An 18,933-nucleotide genomic window follows, 5' to 3' on the forward strand; every position below is an offset into this window, starting at 1 on the left:
CCTTTCCCCAGTTTATATTTTTGGTTTAATCCTTTAAGCGGCATTATCACTGACAGGAGGTGTTTACAAAATGCAACGTGTTCAAAGGTCTCAAGTCAAGTCAAAACTCAAGTTATCATTAAATAAGGCAACTTAAGACAGCCTAGTAGTAGACCTTGGACTTCACATTCACATCTGCCGCAACCATGCTAGAGACCCACTGATATGAGTTTGAAAAGATAACCACACTAAACAGCATGTAGCCTCCCTGCAGCCAAAGGCTCTTTATTTTGGACTATTTGTGTTGTTTCAGGTATGGACACATGAGGGTCCTGATGAACATGCTAAACCCACAGCGGCCTTATCCAGTGCTACAGCCAGGTGTTTTGGGCTTTTCCTTTGGAACCCAACAAAAGAACAACATGGAAGAACACACATATTTGATGCATAGAAACTGCAACCAAATGAAAAAAAAAAAAATATTACAATGTACATAGGGTTTCAAAAACATTTTTAAACCCAGTGCTCTACTGCTGAAAAGAACATTATTTTCAAACAGAACACAGCATTCAAAATAAGACTATACACAAACTGTACATAACTTTTACAAGCTCTCTCTCTCATTTACTCATTCATTCATTCATTCACTCACTCACGCGCAGGTATTTATCCTGACCAGGTAAGAGGAGAGGTCTGCTAATTAAAGTCTCCATGGATACAGTCTCTGTACAACACAGGACAAAAGTTCACAAAACCATTAGATTTTTTATTTACATTACATTCCGTTTGCGACCTGCAGACCGTATTCAGAACCGAGTCAGCTGATGCGGTGTTGACCTCTTACGTCTGAGCTCATTGTCTATTCCATCTGGGGTGTGGTCTCTCTCTGGTCTCACTCCACCTCGGCCACCTCGGCCACGTGCGCCACCTCCACCTCCATGGTCTGGATGACGTCAGGGGAGTCGTCCATCTTGGTGCCGGCCTGCTGGGCCAGCACGTAGTTCACCACCTGCATGATGCTCCTGTCTGAGAGCGTCGCCACGCCGGCCGCCGCTCCCGCCTCCACGGCCTGCACGGCCTCCATGGCCTCCACCGTCTCCTCGGTGATGAGCACCGTCTCGATCTCCTCGGTGCCCGCGGCGGGCTGCGCGGGCCGGAGTTCGGGGGGCAGCTCGGGGGCCAGCAGGCTGACGGCGTGCTCCACCTGCGTGCCCTGGTTGTGGAACTGCAGCGTGTCCTTCTCCAGCATGATCTTGCCGGGCAGGTAGTCGCCGTGCAGCTTGGTCATGTGCTTGCGGAGGGTGCGCTGGCCGAGGCCGCTGGCCTCCTGGCACACAGGGGGCATCGGGGCCGCCTGCGGCAGCGCGGCGCATCGCGCCGCTTCAGAGAGCGAGCGTCGGCCCACGCTACACCACATGTCAGACACTCGAATGGTTTCACTCCTGGGCAAGAAAGGCAAGCAGAGCTGAATTAGCAACTACACATGGATACATTCATTAGAGACCACCTCTGGAGAAAAATCAACCTTTTAACCTTAACATGTCCGTATGGTGTCTGCTACATTTTACAAGATCATGTGTGAAATAACCAGTCAATGTCATAGCCGAGGAGTTTTGCTTTGGATCTACGTTTCAATCAATTGTTTCAACCACTCGTCAATCGTTTCAATCCATCGTTTCAATCGCAGTCAAAGTGGGACGATTCTGGCATCAGTCCATGAGTGAAACATAAGGGTAAAGAGCCAATCCTTAGAGCTTGGGAGTGGGACAATTCATCACGACACAAAGAACCTGCTAGATGAACAGTGTGCAGAGAGTGGGTGAGGACAGATATGAGGGAGAAGGAGTGAAGTTCTGTTTAAGCCTTTTAAGGCCATGAGGGGATTTTTAATGAAAACAATCTCTGAATGTACACTTTGGGTACCTAGATAATGCACTATAGTGTTTGTTTGTTTGTTACTGTGTTATCTGTAACAATGTTTTGAAGACTCACATGTGCATGTATGTGCGTGTGTGTGTACTACTAACCTTGGTGGTTGTTCATGTGTCGGCGGTACTCTCGGAGCTGAGTGAACTTGCGTCCACAGTGCTCACACTCCCTTTCCAGGTTCTGCTTCACGCGGCCCTTCTTGCCGTGCGTGGCTTTCTTCACATGCCGACGGAACAGGGCCTTCTCGTAGAACTCCTTCCCACACACGTTGCATCTGAGGAGGAAACACAGGTACGTCTAACACTAATCGGTAAAACATCACAAGGCGTTCACAGGGGGAGACCTGTAAAAACCGAGGGATAAATGAACCTCTCTTTCACAAGGTCTAAAGCCCTGACCGGAGCAGTTGCCACCCAGAAATGGTTTAGTTTCCAGGCGTTACTGCACAGTTGCTCTGGCCATTAGCAATGAACTACTGTCAAAGAGAAAACTGAGAAAAGAAAGACAAAGACTTTTCCCTTAAACTGTATAAGCTCATAAACAGTCAATTATAATCTTCCATCAAATTCACATAAAAATTGCACAACCAAGGATTATTTTGGATGTTGCATCATTCAAAAAAACAATGCAAATTTTTAATCTCTCTCTCTCTCTCTCTCTCTCTCTCTCTCTCTCATGTACAAGACCTTTAAAGCTCTTACAGAGACACAATCACATCAGTGCCTGGACTATGAACAGACAGTCACCCGTAAGTGGGGCTGCTCGATTATGGCAAAAACACATAATCAGGATTATTTCTTTCTATTTTGAGATGATGATTATTTTACAGGATTACTCAATGATTTTAGAAACAATGATTTTGGAACAAAAAAAAACCCAGCAAAGATTTATTTCAAACTCAAGGCATTGTTGCAAAATATAATCGATGATTAATTAATCAATTTGATTAGTCGCACAGCCCTTCCAGAGGAGAATAACCTGTGAAGACACAGCACACTCTCCTGTACAGTTGGTGGCGGTATACTACAAAAAGTAGCAATCTGCCAAGAAACAGAAGAAGAAGAAGAAGAAGAAGAAGTAGCTCACCTGTAGGGCTCTGCAACCGTGTGGGACTTGACGTGGGAGTACCAGTCCTTTTTCCAGCTGTAGCATTTCCCACACACCTGACACTGGAAGGGCTTGAGGCCCAGGTGCTTGTTCATGTGCTGCTGCAGGTCTTTGGCTTCATAGAAACTCTTATCACAGCTAGACAGAGACAATCAAACACAGATAAAGAAACCATGCGTATCTGCTGTCCAGCAGTGCACCAAAGAGAGGGAATGTGAGTGTGTGTGTGTGAGAGAGAGAGATTGAGTGAGTGGGCGATTGAAAAGGACTGTGTGTGCAATTTTTAAATTGAGATATTTTTAGAATTATTTGTGTTCCATTGTGTTAATAGAAAGTAGTCTACTTCATTAATAAATTATATTCAGGTTATCACTCTGACTTTCGCTTTTCCAACATATGAATGGTCACGGTAACTAAACTCAAGAGAGAGTGACAAAATGAGAAAAGGTGAGCGTGCATGTGCGTGAGAGAGAACTAAAGAAAAAAAAAGATGGCGAATTAAAAGTGTTCTCACTGTGAGCACTGGAAGGCTCGGACCTCCGGCCTGGGCTGGTGTCTTTTCAGGTGCTTACTTAAGCCTGACGCCCTGTGGAACGACCTCCCACAAGTTGTGCATAAATATTTGGACTCCCCTGTGAGGGAAGATGTCATTTCAGTCATTTCTCTTTTTTTTGTACTTTATTACAATGACTCTACAAAGAGTAGGAAACCATCTTTTGGGCGTTTCACCCTTTTTTGAACAGAAAAGCTCAAATGTGGTACAACATCTTTCTGACAAATAGAGACTCATGAGAACCATTCAAATATTATCATCTTCGGTCATCATGCATTGACTATTAGTCAACAACATGTTGCACCACTTCTGATCTCTTTCTATTCAAAGAGGGATGAACCACATTGGCCAAACTGTTTCCTTGTCATGCGGACAGACCTGTGTGTATGCTGGTGTGCTCCTCCAGGCTGCGCTTGCTGACGAAGGACTTGTTGCAGATGCCACAGTGGAACTGCTTGGCGGCGTCATGCAGCGCGCGGTGCATCTTCAGGCTGTGCTTGTGGGCAAAGGTCTTGCCGCAGACGCGGCAGGCGTGGGGCCGGACGCCCGTGTGGTTGAGCATGTGGATGCGCAGAGAGTACAGCTTGGGCAGCGTCTTGCCGCAGATGTCGCACACGAACTCCCGCTTGGTGCGAGGCTTGACCTTGCCCTCTCCTTCGCCCCCCTCGTCGCCCACGGGGGCGTCGTCCGCCGACGGCCGGGGCAGCGTGGCCCGCTGGGTCTTCTGGTGCTTGTGCCGGGCCATGTGGGCTCGTAGGGACGCCGCGTACTGGAAGTCTTTATTGCACAGCTGTGTAGGGGGAGGGAGGTAATAAGTCATAGGAGGAACCTGCAGCAGTGTACATAGTCATATAAAGGGGCGTAACAAAGTGTTGAGACACAATATTATACTTTAATACTGTATTGGTTACTTCAATCAAGGTGGTGCGCACTCAACAAAACAAAAACTAAAACACAAAGGAAAGAGGAATACATTAGGCGAGTAAGACTGGTATTCTTTTTATGTTACGTTACTAATGCGGAACTGTCTAAAAAGAATACATTAGGCGGGCAAGACTGGTATTCTTTTTACGTTACGTTATTAATGCGAAAGAGATTTTATGCTGGTGTGTACTTTATACTATGACATTTTTTCAAGAATAATGATTAAATGCACTACCTCACTAAGAGGCAGTAAGACTGCATCAGGACATAAACACACACACACACACACAAAAGACATACACACACACACACACACACACAGACAGATACGCAAACACAGAGACACAGAGGCTACCTACCCCACACTTGAATCCGCGGGATTTCTCATGCTTGAGTGTGTGCATGATGAGTGAGTAGCGCCGCTCGAACACCATGCCACAATCGCCGCACGTGTGCTCTCCGTCCACCGCGCTGTCCAGCTCCGCTTCAGCCGCCGGCTTCTCCGCCACGCCTTCCATCACCTCCTCGCCACCTGGCCCAGCCTCCTCCGCTGTCGACGTTGGCGCCACCGCCGCCACGTCTTGGCTCTCGGTCTGCTCCACCCCCTCTGATACAGGCCCCGCCACAGAGGCAGCCGCCGCTGCAGTCTCCTCAGAGTCGCTCTTCTTGGGGGTCTGGGCGCCACGGGGTCCTCTCCTCACTGCCCGCGGAGTTGCCTGAACGGAAATACAGCAAAAACTTTGATTGATACTTTGATTGATTGATGACACCCATTGAATAATTCACAGCACTGACACAATGGGAGTGCTTATTCGCAAGCAAAATATACATTTTTATCTTATCAATGAGTGTTCTATTTTTGCTGTTCCATTTCTGAACATTATGAAAATATATTTCTGCACATCAGGGACATTTCAAAATAATAAAGACAGCAACAACCCAATTATAACGATTTGCACTTGAAATGCTATATCTATATAGTATAATAAATCTATATTTAGATGGCACTTGCATCAGCCTGTACCCATTATGGAATAAATGAGTAAATGTGTAATGACCTTCAAAGTGTTGGAACGTGGAGTTCCTGGAGCCTTCTTCTCCTCCTCTTGCTCCTCCTGCTCGAGACCCATGTGGAGGCGCACGTAGCCCCCCTTGCCCATGGACCGCTGTCGCAGGCGCCTCCTGTTGGGGTCATCTGAGCCACTCTCTTGCTCCTCCTTCTGCGCCTCCTCCAGCGCTGCAGGGCTTGGCTCTGGAGTCACCACCTCCTCCTCAGGCTCCACCACGGGGACCGGCTCCTGTTTGGCTTTGGCTGGGCGTCCTCGCTTCCGCTTCGGGGGAGGAGGTGCTGGGTCAGGCTGAGCAGGAATCTCTTGAGTGGAAGGAGGAGGGTCCTCCTTCTCTGAAGGGGGCACTGCAGCATTCATCTGGACCACCACGGGGGAGGCCACTTTCCCTGTGTCCACACTGATGAGGAAAGGACCAGTCTCCATGCCCTCAGGCAAAGCTGAGGCATCGCCCTGTGCCCCATTTTCCACTTTCCAGCAGGCCTGAACCACAGCCAGGGACTCGCCTGATCCCGCTTGCCCGCTGTGAGTGATGACAGTCATGGTCTCGCCAGCACCACCATCCGCGCTGGGGGCCATCAGAGTCAGGGACTCTCCAGCCCCGACCTGCCCAGCTTGTGCGAGCAGCGCAAGGGACTCCCCCGCTTCAGTCATCCCTGGATGGGCAATCAAAGCCAGGGGCTGTCCAGCTTCACCATCCCCAGTGTGAGTGACCACAGCCTGGCCATCGCTCTGCATGGTAACCATGTAGGTTCCCGGCTGGTCGGTGGCAGTCTGCTGGGGCATGGTCTGCGTCGACACCACCGTGTGAATGTCACCCCTCTGGTAGACGGTGAGCTTCTGTTCCTCCACCTTCCGATGCACCGACTCGCAGATCTCGAGAACCTCGGACATGAGTAGGTGACGGGCCAGCGTGGCCACCTCAGCCATCACGCAGAAGTTAAACGTCAGGTTGGACGTGTAGGCAAAGTCCAGCAGAGGCAAGATGCTGGCCTTGCTGAAACCTACAATAGAAAGGCAAACACCCCAATGAACAGCGAGGAATGAGCTCTGGGTCAGACCCCCTTCGTCTCATACTCATATTCAGGTCTTTTCTAGTAAGACTTCATATTAATTAATTGAATTGGCTATACTCCAAGTGGTGGTGCGAAGCCTGCACACAGAAAGCAATTCCCAAAAGCTAAAGCTCGCACTAAAAAGGAGAAAAAGGGCCGGAGAGGCCGAGTAATCCACTCAGTTCAAAAGACATTTTAAAAAGTGGATTACTCTGCCTCTTTGGTATTTTTTGCATTTTGCGTGTGACACACAGTGTTGGCAACTAGACTTTCAGCCTTGGTGTAAGTCTCCATGTTCTGCGGATGTCAAGCAGTTGGGCCATATATCTGAACATAACCGGACTTTTGGAACTCCATACTTAGTTGGCTCTTACACTACTCTTACACATCCCTCTTAGTATTTCCGACGGACATTATGTAAATAAGCTAATGTCTGACAGTGTCGTTCACACATAATGTCCACATGTTGGCATCATATCTGAATCACCCGAAGGGTTGGACCTCCGTTTGATAAAGACCTACACATACTGTGGAGGACGTGTCTGAAAGCAGCGAGCCTGTCTAGCATGCAGTAGCCAGAAATTCAATTCCTGGCTTCCACCGTTGCGCCCTTGAGCAAGGCACTTAACGTCCGAACTGCCCTTGTAATATAATTGACATGTGTAAATTGCTCTCGATAAAGAGAGTCTGCTAAATGAACACATGTAAATATAAATGCTGGCTATGCTTTTATATTCCCTCCCAAACGTACCAGAGAGGTCCACAACTGCCTCATGGCTGGCCGCCGCCCCCTTCTCAATGAACAGCTCATAAAAGTAGTCACTGCAAGCAGCCAGCACAGCCTTGTGGGCGCGAAACTCCTCTCCCTCGATCAGCAGGGTGATGTCACAGAACTGGTTATTGAGCCGCTGCTGGTTTAATTTGTCCAACATGGACTGTCCATGTTTGGTCAAAAACTGTTTTACCACACCCTTGGAGTCCACCTGCCCAGACACAAAGAAAAAGGGAGAAGTCGTTAATACAGTGTGCACAAATTTGGAGTCACACAACTTGTGTTACTTCTATGTACAATTTTGCTGCTACTGCTTCATTACATTTCAGTGGCACAAAATAGTGGATGAGTGCTGCAGGGCAGTAGGCGAGTGGGGCACACCACCAACAACAGTGTAGTACAGTAGCTGCTCCTACTGCCTCTCCTGCCTGCTGGCCAGCACTCACATTACAGTTTAACAGGAATACTAATCAGAGGTTAACGGACCAGTCCGGGGTGAGTAACCAAGACCCTCCATTTCAAGTGTCAACGTTTTTATATGTAAGTGTCAAAGAAAAAATATATGTCAACAATATCGCAAAAACTACCGACACAGTGTAGCACAGGGAAGGACAACCCATTCATCAAATGCCTGCCCCTGTTGATAAAAAAAATATATAGGACTAGTTATGATCGGTCACTTACAAATACCAGTTCGTGCTTGTCAACTCCTCGAGGATTCCTCGATTTGGACTGGGTGGACGAGACAAAGTCCAGATCGTCCATTTCTTCCTCATCTTCACCTTCCTCTTCATCGCTAACGTCAACAGCGACAGCTCTGCGTCTTCCTGGCCGCCCACCAAACCCCTGAACGATGCCGTCCTCGGTGGAAGCTCGGCCGCGGTCCTGCCTACTTTGACACTGACTACATTCTCTAATGTAATCCTTGACTTGCTTTAGGATACCTGTGAAAATTACAATTTACTGTTAACTTCACGCTGGCAAAGCCAAACTGATGTAATGCATGCGCAACATAATGCCTGTCAAGTTCATGAGAGGCTATGTTCCTGTCTAGTGAGCTAGCTCAGATGTCAAATTTGGATGTGACCGAACTATTCACTCACTATATTGTGTAAAGTAAGTCCATTTCGCCTCCGACTGAAAGCTTACAGGTGTGGCTTTGTCAAGTTAGTGTCGTACTTCATGATGATGAGTTTAGAAAATAGCGTTCGTCTATCTGATAATGTCAATATACTAGGACGGCTAACGTTAATGTAAATTGGCTAAGGCTAGCTATTTAGCTAGCTGTTAGTGGTAAATGGGTAAGGTCATAATGTTAGCTGAACGTCTAAAACTGTTATTGCATAGGACATTGCCTGTGGACTTTTTCTTACCCCTCCACCAGTATTTTTGAGAGATGGTTTCCCAAGTTTGATGTTGGTTGAGGTGTTCTCCGGCAGTGATGTGTGCTTCATCGATAAGTTCCTTCCTTCGTCCGGCCTGTAAGACAACTTCCAGCTCGGTGAATTCATGTTGGCCTTTCTGCCGACGCTGGTAGTACAAAATTCCGTTCCGCACGACATAACAAGCCGCTGCCTTGCGTATCTTTCTTTTGGTATTACCATGCGTTCCGGGTGCGTATGGCTCCCGCTCGTCGGTCAGATACCGCCGGATGGCTAAGTAGCTCTCCTCGCACGACATATCACGCTCTAATAGCGCTTACACCGCAAAAACCTAAGCCGAAGGGAGAAGCCTCCTCGAACTTAAAATATGACCAGATATTTTTTCAGCCTTTATCCGTTTCCATAAAGAACCTTTAAAGCGACTCAAATAGTATTATTATTATTGTTTTCCAAGTGGGAACTGCAGTTCTTGACCGTGTGGGGTGGACTTTCATGAACAGACAAAATGGCTGCTGCACAACCGGATATTGCGTTAAAAATGGTGGACGTCGACTCCGGACGGGACTGTAAGCCATGATATGTAAACATTTCTAAATCAGTGTTTCTCGCCGGATATCACACACGTTGGTGGCAGTTATCTTAACGTACTTATGCATGCATGTTTAAATTATTGAAACGCTTTCTTTACAAAGGCCTTCGTTTTTTTTCTTCGAATTTGAGTCAATATTTCATAACGAGCTAAGAGGCTAATGTTAGCATGGATGACACATGAACTTCATATCATTCCAGCTCATTGGGCTAAATGAGTAACGTCAGAGCCCGTTTACTAGACATTCTCTGATAACGCTACATCATGTGGGCCAAACAAGCACTGATATAGGGGCTATATTCCAATTCGCATACTTCCTACTCACAATACCTGATGAGTACTCACTATTTTTTTTTTTTAAGTACAGAAATATGCGAATTTGAACACAATCAGGGGTGTCATGAATGCCCTCGTATTCAGGGAGACAAATATCGGACTTGGAAAACGTTTACCATTCAAGTTAGACAGTGATTGAGGCTGTAGGCTAGTTTACTGGCTCATTTAACAAACACGCAATTTCCAAACGTCCAAATATTAAGCACACACTTTATCAGGGCTTTAATACCTGAACCATGACCTTATTCCTCCCATGTCAGTGGAATTTAAAATAGGAAACATTTGCACTCAAGCTGGGAACACATCATTGGTGTAGTCCAACTCACCAATTTCAGAACTCCCAAGTAAAATATAAGTCATTATTAATCACAAGACATTGATTCTTTCATCCAGCCTTTATTTAATTTGCCTGAAAACATGAGGATAGCCCTCTAAAGTATGTGAAACCATAAACAACAAACACAGTAAGCCTGGTCCCTTGTGTTTGCTTTGAAAATCTGCCTTTCATTTGAATGCCCCAAGGTGGTACTGTGAATTAACCTGACCCTAGCCAGATGAATGTCGTTCCGCTTAGCTCCACCTAGCTTCACTCACATCCATCTGGGACCTCTTCCATTGAGAAGGATTTCTCCAACCACCTTTACGGTTTAGCCAATCAGGACGCAGGGCGGGAGTTTCATAGATGTGACATAGCGTAGAAGCGACTGAGTGTTATTAGCGTCACGGGTTGGCTTTGATGTGAGTGGTTGAAGTAGCACGTCAATAGATGACGGACAAGTGGCTTATTCAATCATATGCAAGCATTTTTTGATTAGGCCCAGCCTTCTGAAGCAACACTTCAATGGATCGGTTCCAGATGGATGAGTGGAGCTAGGCGGAGCGAAATTCATCTGGCTATTGCCAGGTTAACTGTGAATGGCCTTGAAGGTAAACACCAATGACTGTTTTGCAATAGTGATGTTGTGGAAGGTGTGGTCATCAATGGCATGGCAAACCTGTGGATAGAAGAATACAATTAACCCTAGTCATACACAATCAAATAGAAACAAAAGTTAAATTCTCGCTCAGACATCCAAGGAAGGTACTTGGGGCCATCTTTGGTCATAAGACCTCTGGGGGAAACTACGAATGGCAGGAATAAACGTCATCACAGCATGGCTAACTAGATGACCCTTCAAATTACAAACACGCACACACCTCACAAGTGTTGGAATCCAATGTCCAGTAATCCCATCTGGTTGCCAAGTAGTTGACGGAACAGCATGGCACATCTTTTCATGTGGCACTTCTATGCAGTGAAAGACGACTCAACTCTGGAGAAAAAGGAGAAAAACATTATTCATCTTCCCCCAGAGAAGTTTCATAGCTCAACATAGACACTTCGCTCAGACATCCAAGGAAGGTACTTGGGGCCATCTTTGGTTTTACAACCTCTGGTGGAAACTACGAATGGCAGGAATAAACATCATCATAGCGAAGCTAGCTACAACTAACTCAACAGCCCATTTCAGTCCTCACCTGATGTTCAAGACCAAATAGTGGTAATGGGCTCCTTTATAGCAGTCACTCCCAGTGGTTTTGTGAGACAAAACTCCCACATAGATCGATTAGATTCACAACCCAAAATCCTGTAAAAAGTGGAGAGGATTTTTGTCTTTGAAAAACTACAAATGCATTTAAAAATGTACTTCATACTAGACAGGCATGCAATCATCTCGCTCAGACATCCAAGGAAGGTACTTGGGGCCATCTTTGGTCGTAAGACCTCTGGTGGAAACTACGAATGGCAGGAATAAACGTCATCACAGCGAGATGAAAGACCAATGTCAAAACCAGGGTCAGATAGACACTCACATGAATCCATATTCTAAAACAGATATTCTTGAAACTGCAGACCCAGAACGGTCATCGTCCACCTAAGAAATCAAAAGAGAACGGCAAAAATTAACATTTAAAATGTACAGAACAAAATCAAAATTAAGTCTAAACTTCGCTCAGACATCCAAGGAAGGTACTTGGGGCCATCTTTGGTTTTACAACCTCTGGTAGAAACTACGAATGGCAGGAATAAACGTCATCACAGCGTAATTAAAAACAAGATTTACCATCTTGAGTTGACAGTTTACTCACCTCAAACCACTTTTGTATCCTCACACAGTAGATCCAAGACATCCTGGACCATCATCTAATGAGAAACACAGAGAAGCAGGGAAATCACTGAAAGCATAATCATTCTTACGCCAGTAACAATTTCATTATAAGTTTCGCTCAGACATCCAAGGAAGGTACTTGGGCCATCTTTGGTCTTCACGACCTCTGGTGGAAACTATTTAATGGCAGGAATAAACGTCATCACAGCGATGTTCCATACAAGCCAAGAAAACTGGCCAATTAACTCACCACTGTCTCCATTATTCTTGCTGCCAGTATGTAAATCAGGGCCACCCAGTCACCAATGATTACAGGGAGTATTCAAGTACAACCTGAATGATGAGAAGACATTTAAAAACATTTCCATAGTAATCTTGTATAATTCACCATCAATTCTCGCTCAGACATCCAAGGAAGGTACTTGTGGCCATCTTTGGTTTTACAACCTCTGGTGGAAACTACGAATGGCAGGAATAAACTTCATCACAGCGAGGCTAGCTACAACTCAACAGCCCATTTCAGTCCTCACCTGATGTTCAAGACCAAATAGTGGTAATGGGCTCCTTTATTGCAGTCATCACTCCCAGTGGTTTTGCGAGACAAAACTGCCACATAGATAGATTAGATTCACAACCCAAAATCCTGTAAAAAGTGGAGAGGATTTTTGTCTTTGAAAAACTTCAAATGCATTAAAAAAATGTACTTCATACTAGACAGGCATGCAATCATCTCGCTCAGACATCCAAGGAAGGTACTTGGGGCCATCTTTGGTCGTAAGACCTCTGGTGGAAACTACGAATGGCAGGAATAAACGTCATCACAGCGAGATGAAAGACCAATGTCAAAACCAGGGTCAGATAGACACTCACATGAATCCATATTCTGAAACAGATCTTCTTGAAACTGCAGACCCAGAACGGTCATCGTCCACCTAAGAAATCAAAAGAGCACGGCAACAATTAACACATTTAAAATTTACAGAACAAAAACAAAATGAAGTCTAAACTTCGCTCAGACATCCAAGGAAGGTACTTGGGCCATCTTTGGTTTTACAACCTCCGGTGGAAACTACGAATGGCAGGAATAAATGTCATCACAGCGTAATTAGAAAACAAGATTTACCATCTTGAGTTGACGGTCACCGAGAGCTCACCTCAAACCACTTTTGTATCCTCACACAGTAGATCCAAGACATCCTGGACCATCATCTAATGAGAAACACAGAGAAGCAGGGAAATCACTGAAAGCATAATCATTCTTACGGCAGTAACAATTTCATTATAAGTTTCGCTCAGACATCCAAGGAAGGTACTTGGGCCATCTTTGGTCTTACGACCTCTGGTGGAAACTACGAATGGCAGGAATAAACGTCATCACAGCGATGTCCCATACAAGCCAAGAAAACTGGCCAATTAACTCACCACTGTCTCCATTATTCTTGCTGCCAGTATGTAAATCAGGGCCACCCAGTCACCAATGATTACAGGGAGTATTCAAGTATAACCTGAATGATGAGAAGACATTTAAAAACATTTCCATAGTAATCTTGTATAATTCACCATCAATTCTCACTCAGACATCCAAGGAAGGTACTTGGGCCATCTTTGGTTTTTACAACCTCTGGTGGAAACTACGAATGGCAGGAATAAACGTCATCACAGCGAGTAATACTAGAAGTTTATGTCACTCTGAAACCGATCTTCTTACCTGAATCAGCCATGACCTCCTTTGAAAATCGCAGTATCAAGCGAGAATTCCAGAACATTCTAACGCCCAATCGCAAACATCTAACAGAAGGAAGAAATTCAGAGTTTAAGAAATATAACTGAGGGAACAGGCTCACTGTAAACCAGGATACATGCGTTGTTCAACAATGTGCACATTATTCTCGCATCATACTAATTATCCTACACTGGAAGTGTACTCCCTTCATTTAAGTACCACCATCAAATCACAAAGTAGTAACTCAGTAAAAATATCTGGACTTCTAACACGTGTAGGCTCACACGAGGGTAAAGAAAGAGACAGATAGTAATCTTGGTAGCGTTAGATATCTTTGCCTACTCACTACCACTTATCATATATATTAACATATTCAATCTGCTTATGAAGAAAGTACAATTGGATTGATTACTCTGGAGAAAAGCCAACTAAGTTTGCTAACGTTAGCTAGCAATCGTTAACGTTACTCAGATGTTAACTGTTACGCTAACTGAACTACTCTCCGAACACTATGCTTTCAACGTGTGATACAAGTGTTTTCTTGAGCTTTTAATAGAACACATAATATTAGCATGGTAATATTGTAACTTAATTAGGTTAATGCTACTTGCTAATCAATACTCACCGACCTGCATACAGACGTTCAGAGTCTAGCGAATCATGAAGCAAAAAGACCTAACACACGTGTGCAGCGCGGCTAGTCTAGTAAGGACTCTGACGTAGAATATTTGCGACGGAAGTCAAGGAACAGTTAATTTTCAAATTTTAAAACGTTACTTCAAAAGTATAATAATAACAGAGAATGTCTAATAAGGGCTCTGATAATAATATCACGCCCTTTTCCACCATTTCGTTCACACTGCTGTCTCGTAAGTTGAGCCTTTAGTTCGTTTAAAATGCGAGGATAAATACCACCCTGGATGGACGCGAAGGGGCACTGTTGCTTCACCAATGACAGAGCTCTGACTAGGGCCCGTCTACGTCCCTTATTAGACATTCTCTGGCTCTGACCCTCTATGGCTCTGACCAATGATGGTCATAAACATTTAGTGTATGTTTTGTCTGCACTAAATTCTACATGAACTAGCCTATGTGGTGGGTGTTTTTGTTTTGTGGGCTACTTTAGGCCTATTGTGTGGTTTTTAGCTAGGCTACTCACTGCAAGCTTATTCATGATGCTGGATTATATGCAAATAGCCTAAAATGAAGTTCAAACGTTTGGAATGTAAACCTATATGCATGCAAATATATTATTGAGTTATCTAGTCTTCACCACACGACAGGGACAAATTATTAACCGGTAGCCGACACAGGTTGCCGGGGAGCAATGACTCATCATCATTTCCTCCACTGCATTAACCAAGCAGCTATGATGTAATCTGGCGAAGAGACATTCCTGCCTAGGCTCATTCTGTGTTATCCTGTGAAATCTGCCAGGAGACATATGCTCACGAACACACATTATCATGGTCAGTGCACTGGGTCAGACCTTAATCACTTCACATGCTCTTTACTCTTTACTTTTTTACATTGTGAGTGATTTTTTAGATATATTCACTTGGTCTTTATGAACACCTTCTTTGCACAGCAGAAGTCATCTCTTGCAAATGTGTTTACACTTTTTCATTGGGTTCACACATTTCTCACACCTTTTGCAAATCAGTTACAGATGTCATTCAAAGACCCCAAACTATTGGTTTCCCTGCATGCTAAACAAAAGGAAAACTATTCACAGGTGGTTGAGATTCCTTGCATACGTCTGAATCTCTGATACACCTGTGTAAAACTCCTTTGCAAAATTCTTCAATCAGCAATCATCCATAAGAGATACCATGTCTGTTCTATGTTGCTATTTGCAAGTATGGATCTAAGGCATATTTAGAGGAAGTATTGTATTGCCTATATTTGGTGAAGAAAACTACAAAAGGTGTTTTACTGTAGGTCTATTTCAATGAAAAGTTGTTCATTGAAATTTGTCTTGTATAGGTGCTTATAGGTCTTGCATCTTGGGAGGAATGAATACAATTATTTTTTATTTGGTACATACAGTTTTTTCTGATACCAAAAAAATGAGAAAGAAATGGAACAAACAGCAAAAATGCTCATTTTGAGAACTATTTTGCATTTTGTTGTCCAGTGTGAGAGAGTAACAGCCTTTTGCAAGCAAAATGTGTTATTTTGGCCGGAGTGCTTTTGTTCAGACATGGGTGTTAACTGTTTTGAAAACGTGATGTCAGTTGACACAAGCATCAAAACAATCGAGAAAAACTGTAACATTTTGTTGTGCAGTGTGTAATGATTGATTGAAAGCGAACAGTGATTTGACTGCAAGTTGTGTTGTTTGAAGGCAAAATTGGCTGTTTCTGCTTGTTTTAAATGTTTTGAGAGTGTTACAGTCTTTTGCAAGCAAAATGTGTCATTTTGGCCAGAGTGATTCTGTTTAGACCTGTGTGTTAACTGTTTTGACAATGTGATGTCAGAGTTGACACAAGCATCAAAACAATCGAGAAAAACTGTAACATTTTGTTGTGCAGTGTGTAATGATAGATTGAAAGCGAACAGTGATTTGACTGCAAGTTGTGTTGTTTGAAGGCAAAATTGGCTGTTTCTGCTTGTTTTAAATGTTTTGAGAGTGTTACAGTCTTTTGCCAGCAAAATGTGTCATTTTGGCCAGAGTGATTCTGTTTAGACCTGTGTGTTAACTGTTTTGACAATGTGATGTCAGAGTTGACACAAGCAATAAAGCAATCGAGAAAAACTGTAAATAACTTTCTGTTGCTAAACTATAGGCCTAGTCATGCTACATATCTCAAGTTTCACATAACTTTCTTTTGACATTTTCAGTCAATATTCTACAGACAGAGGGTGTTAAAACGTTGTCTCCATGTGGGATTCCAGGGAACATTTTGTATTCTTGCCAAGACAGCTCCTCTGGGAGAGCTGTGTCGTGACTGATAGGTCATATTTACTGGAGACTGCAAATGCTGTTACATTTTTTACCATGGCTGTACAGCAGTTGCAGCAACATAAACTGAGCCTCGGGTGCTCAGAAAAAACAATATGACTGACAAATAAGTGTGGCATCCACCACTACTGATTCCTTACATATCCTGGGCGTTATTCCTGTGACCATACTATTTGTAACACTATTATCAACGTACAGAGCACATGCTCTTTATTACCACATACTGTTAGTTCTGCTATGTTCTTGTAATTACACTTCTGCTATTATAAAGCAAATTTAATTGACGAAATGTGCTTTGTAAATAAACTTGCCTTGCCTTCACTCGTTCTTGAGAGTGAACGGAGGTTAACAGTTCTGACTCAAAGGTCAGTACTTAAAAAGATAATGAGAGGATGACACTTGAATGTCTACAAAGGCATGACTGCACTAGTCATTCTCTAAAAATATTGGCCTAATGTGTCAGATATGTAAGGCAATGCCAATAAGCAAAAGAGCACATGAACATCCATGATATTTCCCTGATACTACATTGTCTTGGATCTTACTAAAAGCCAACATGGAATCATTTAACACATTTTGATAGGGTAGACACCAAAGAGAGGTAACACCAGAACGGCTCGCAGGTGTGCAGGAAAAGGTGATATCTTCGTGTTTATTTTAGTTTATTGGAGGTGTGAAATCCTTGCTGTGTGTGTGTCCCCTGCCCAGGGCTTAACCTTGAGGCTCGACCAGGACAGGTAGTAGTGGGATGTTCCATTCCATTCAGTCCACTATGGCCCACATCTTAAGTGGGCACTTCAGTGAAGTGTTTACACTGTGTGTGGCCAGATAGTACTCTACCTTGTTGCGGAGCCGGCCCAGCTCTGGCCCCAGATCCTCAAGGGCTCGCATATAGTTTTACCCCAGCATGGCGGTGTTTACTGTAAACATGGACTTTCTTGCCAAGTTCTAGCGGCTTAGCATAAGGGTGTCTCATTTACTTCCCTTTTGCAGTTAAGTGGAAAAATCGTATCTTGTGAAAATGGAGACATTCAGCCTACGTTTTCATAGCAGCAGCTCACCCTGGAGGTGTGACGCTGAAAATGGTCTGGCAGCCACCTGCTTTGGGTCAGTACAAGATGCAGAAGTGACTGCTTTCATACGTCACCACATGAGTCAAGTGGTTATCTGATCCATGGAGATCTGGTGGGCAAGACTTGAGGACGAATACATAGGGGACTAGGGGACAATCTTGATAGAAACTATATCATAGACCTCATCTGGAGGCCTTGTGAAATTGAGGGCATGAATGCCTATTGCACCCCCTTGATGACTGCTAAAACACACACTAGGTAATATGATGACCCAGTATTTTCTGACCATGGGTGCCATAAACCCATGAAAAGGAAGTATGAGGGCATTGATTAGGGGATTCTAGTGACCCTGTCATTGACATTCACTAGACTTTCAAGGACATACAGGGTGTTGCATATGGTGCAAACTATAGTACTGATTAGCTCAGTAGCTCCAGACCATTTCTATTTAGGATGGGGGCCCGTGGGGTCCTTTGTGTTCTGCTCAGGGCCTTTTTGTTTCTCTCAAGGGTCCACCCAGGAGTAGTGGGACTAACATGTTTTTTTGTCTTTGGTGCCCCTTGTACAAATCTAAAACTCTTTGTATAAGATGTAATAAGATCATAATAACAACAATAATGTAATCTTTATTTTATAAAAAAAAAGTTTCAAAGTGCTGTATGTGTTATCCCAGTGTTCAGAGTGGCGTAATGTTTTAAGTCACAGTGAGATGTTACAGTAAGCTCATTGTTCCAAGTACAAGAGCAGATGCTGTTATCCTACCCTAACTCCATTCCACTATCTGTGTGATGAGTAAGCAATTGTGTGAATGTGTGCATATAACATATTGTTATCAGAGCACACTGAAGAAGGCGCTAAGCCTAAATGCATCTGTGTAATAAGCATGTTTTGTATGCAAAGTGCGGCTTTTTTTCTTCCTTGGTATCACATAATGTATTGTGCAATTTACACAGTGAACCTCCACACCAGTGACCATGGTGTTGTAATTATGTCCTAGTTTCCACAGGGGGCGCATTGATGTGGCATTTCTTTCACTGCCCCACCAGGTGTAAATGAACTAATGTCAGAAAAATGTTACATTCTCAAGGACATTTCAGGCTGAGAGTCTCAGCACAAGGTCATAAAAGTGAGCTTGCTGAATTGACTCAATATCACTCACATATAACTCACATTTCTAATGCTTTTGTATGAATGAAGAGACTCATACTTTGATTTGTTGTATATCATATTTGTATTTCCTCTCTGTCGAAGCAGGCTCTAAAGCAAACAGATGCACTCCGCTGATCTGGTCAATGGGAGCACTCTGTAATTTATCACGCTTGTCAAACA

General features: G+C 44.1%; 1 protein-coding gene, 1 long non-coding RNA gene and 5 other non-coding genes across 9 annotated transcripts; all 7 read right to left on the minus strand.

Annotated features, from left to right (window-relative positions):
* Window positions 1–239: 239 nt before the first annotated feature.
* Window positions 240–9,288, minus strand: zbtb11 (zinc finger and BTB domain containing 11). The gene is given in 11 exon segments (XM_048253330.1): window positions 240–1,326; window positions 1,329–1,421; window positions 2,007–2,182; window positions 2,995–3,153; window positions 3,530–3,647; window positions 3,947–4,358; window positions 4,852–5,208; window positions 5,551–6,563; window positions 7,366–7,597; window positions 8,071–8,330; window positions 8,760–9,288. Coding segments are annotated over 11 exon segments (3,582 nt in total). The 5' UTR covers window positions 9,067–9,288; the 3' UTR covers window positions 240–871.
* Window positions 9,289–10,476: 1,188 nt separating this feature from the next.
* Window positions 10,477–14,296, minus strand: LOC125300579. Of its 3 annotated transcripts, none has more exons than XR_007194587.1 (12): window positions 14,196–14,296; window positions 13,552–13,631; window positions 13,266–13,348; window positions 12,998–13,052; window positions 12,714–12,775; window positions 12,374–12,486; window positions 12,094–12,176; window positions 11,824–11,878; window positions 11,548–11,609; window positions 11,212–11,321; window positions 10,891–11,006; window positions 10,477–10,688 (listed from the first exon to the last, which is right to left on the minus strand). It is a non-coding gene; the product is annotated as an uncharacterized LOC125300579 (long non-coding RNA). The 3 variants fall into 3 exon arrangements; XR_007194586.1 differs by having other exon boundaries at window positions 14,192–14,280; XR_007194588.1 differs by lacking the exon at window positions 13,266–13,348 and having other exon boundaries at window positions 14,192–14,281.
* LOC125301313 lies at window positions 11,075–11,170 on the minus strand. The gene has a single exon (XR_007194720.1). It is a non-coding gene; the product is annotated as a small nucleolar RNA SNORD14 (small nucleolar RNA).
* Window positions 11,409–11,504, minus strand: LOC125301314. The gene has a single exon (XR_007194721.1). It is a non-coding gene; the product is annotated as a small nucleolar RNA SNORD14 (small nucleolar RNA).
* LOC125301312 lies at window positions 12,241–12,336 on the minus strand. The gene has a single exon (XR_007194719.1). It is a non-coding gene; the product is annotated as a small nucleolar RNA SNORD14 (small nucleolar RNA).
* LOC125301315 lies at window positions 12,575–12,670 on the minus strand. Its single transcript, XR_007194722.1, has one exon. It is a non-coding gene; the product is annotated as a small nucleolar RNA SNORD14 (small nucleolar RNA).
* On the minus strand, window positions 13,132–13,226 carry LOC125301316. The gene has a single exon (XR_007194723.1). It is a non-coding gene; the product is annotated as a small nucleolar RNA SNORD14 (small nucleolar RNA).
* Window positions 14,297–18,933: the final 4,637 nt, after the last annotated feature.

The sequence above is a fragment of the Alosa alosa genome, chromosome 9 (assembly GCF_017589495.1).
Source record: "Alosa alosa isolate M-15738 ecotype Scorff River chromosome 9, AALO_Geno_1.1, whole genome shotgun sequence".
Lineage (NCBI taxonomy): Eukaryota > Metazoa > Chordata > Actinopteri > Clupeiformes > Clupeidae > Alosa > Alosa alosa.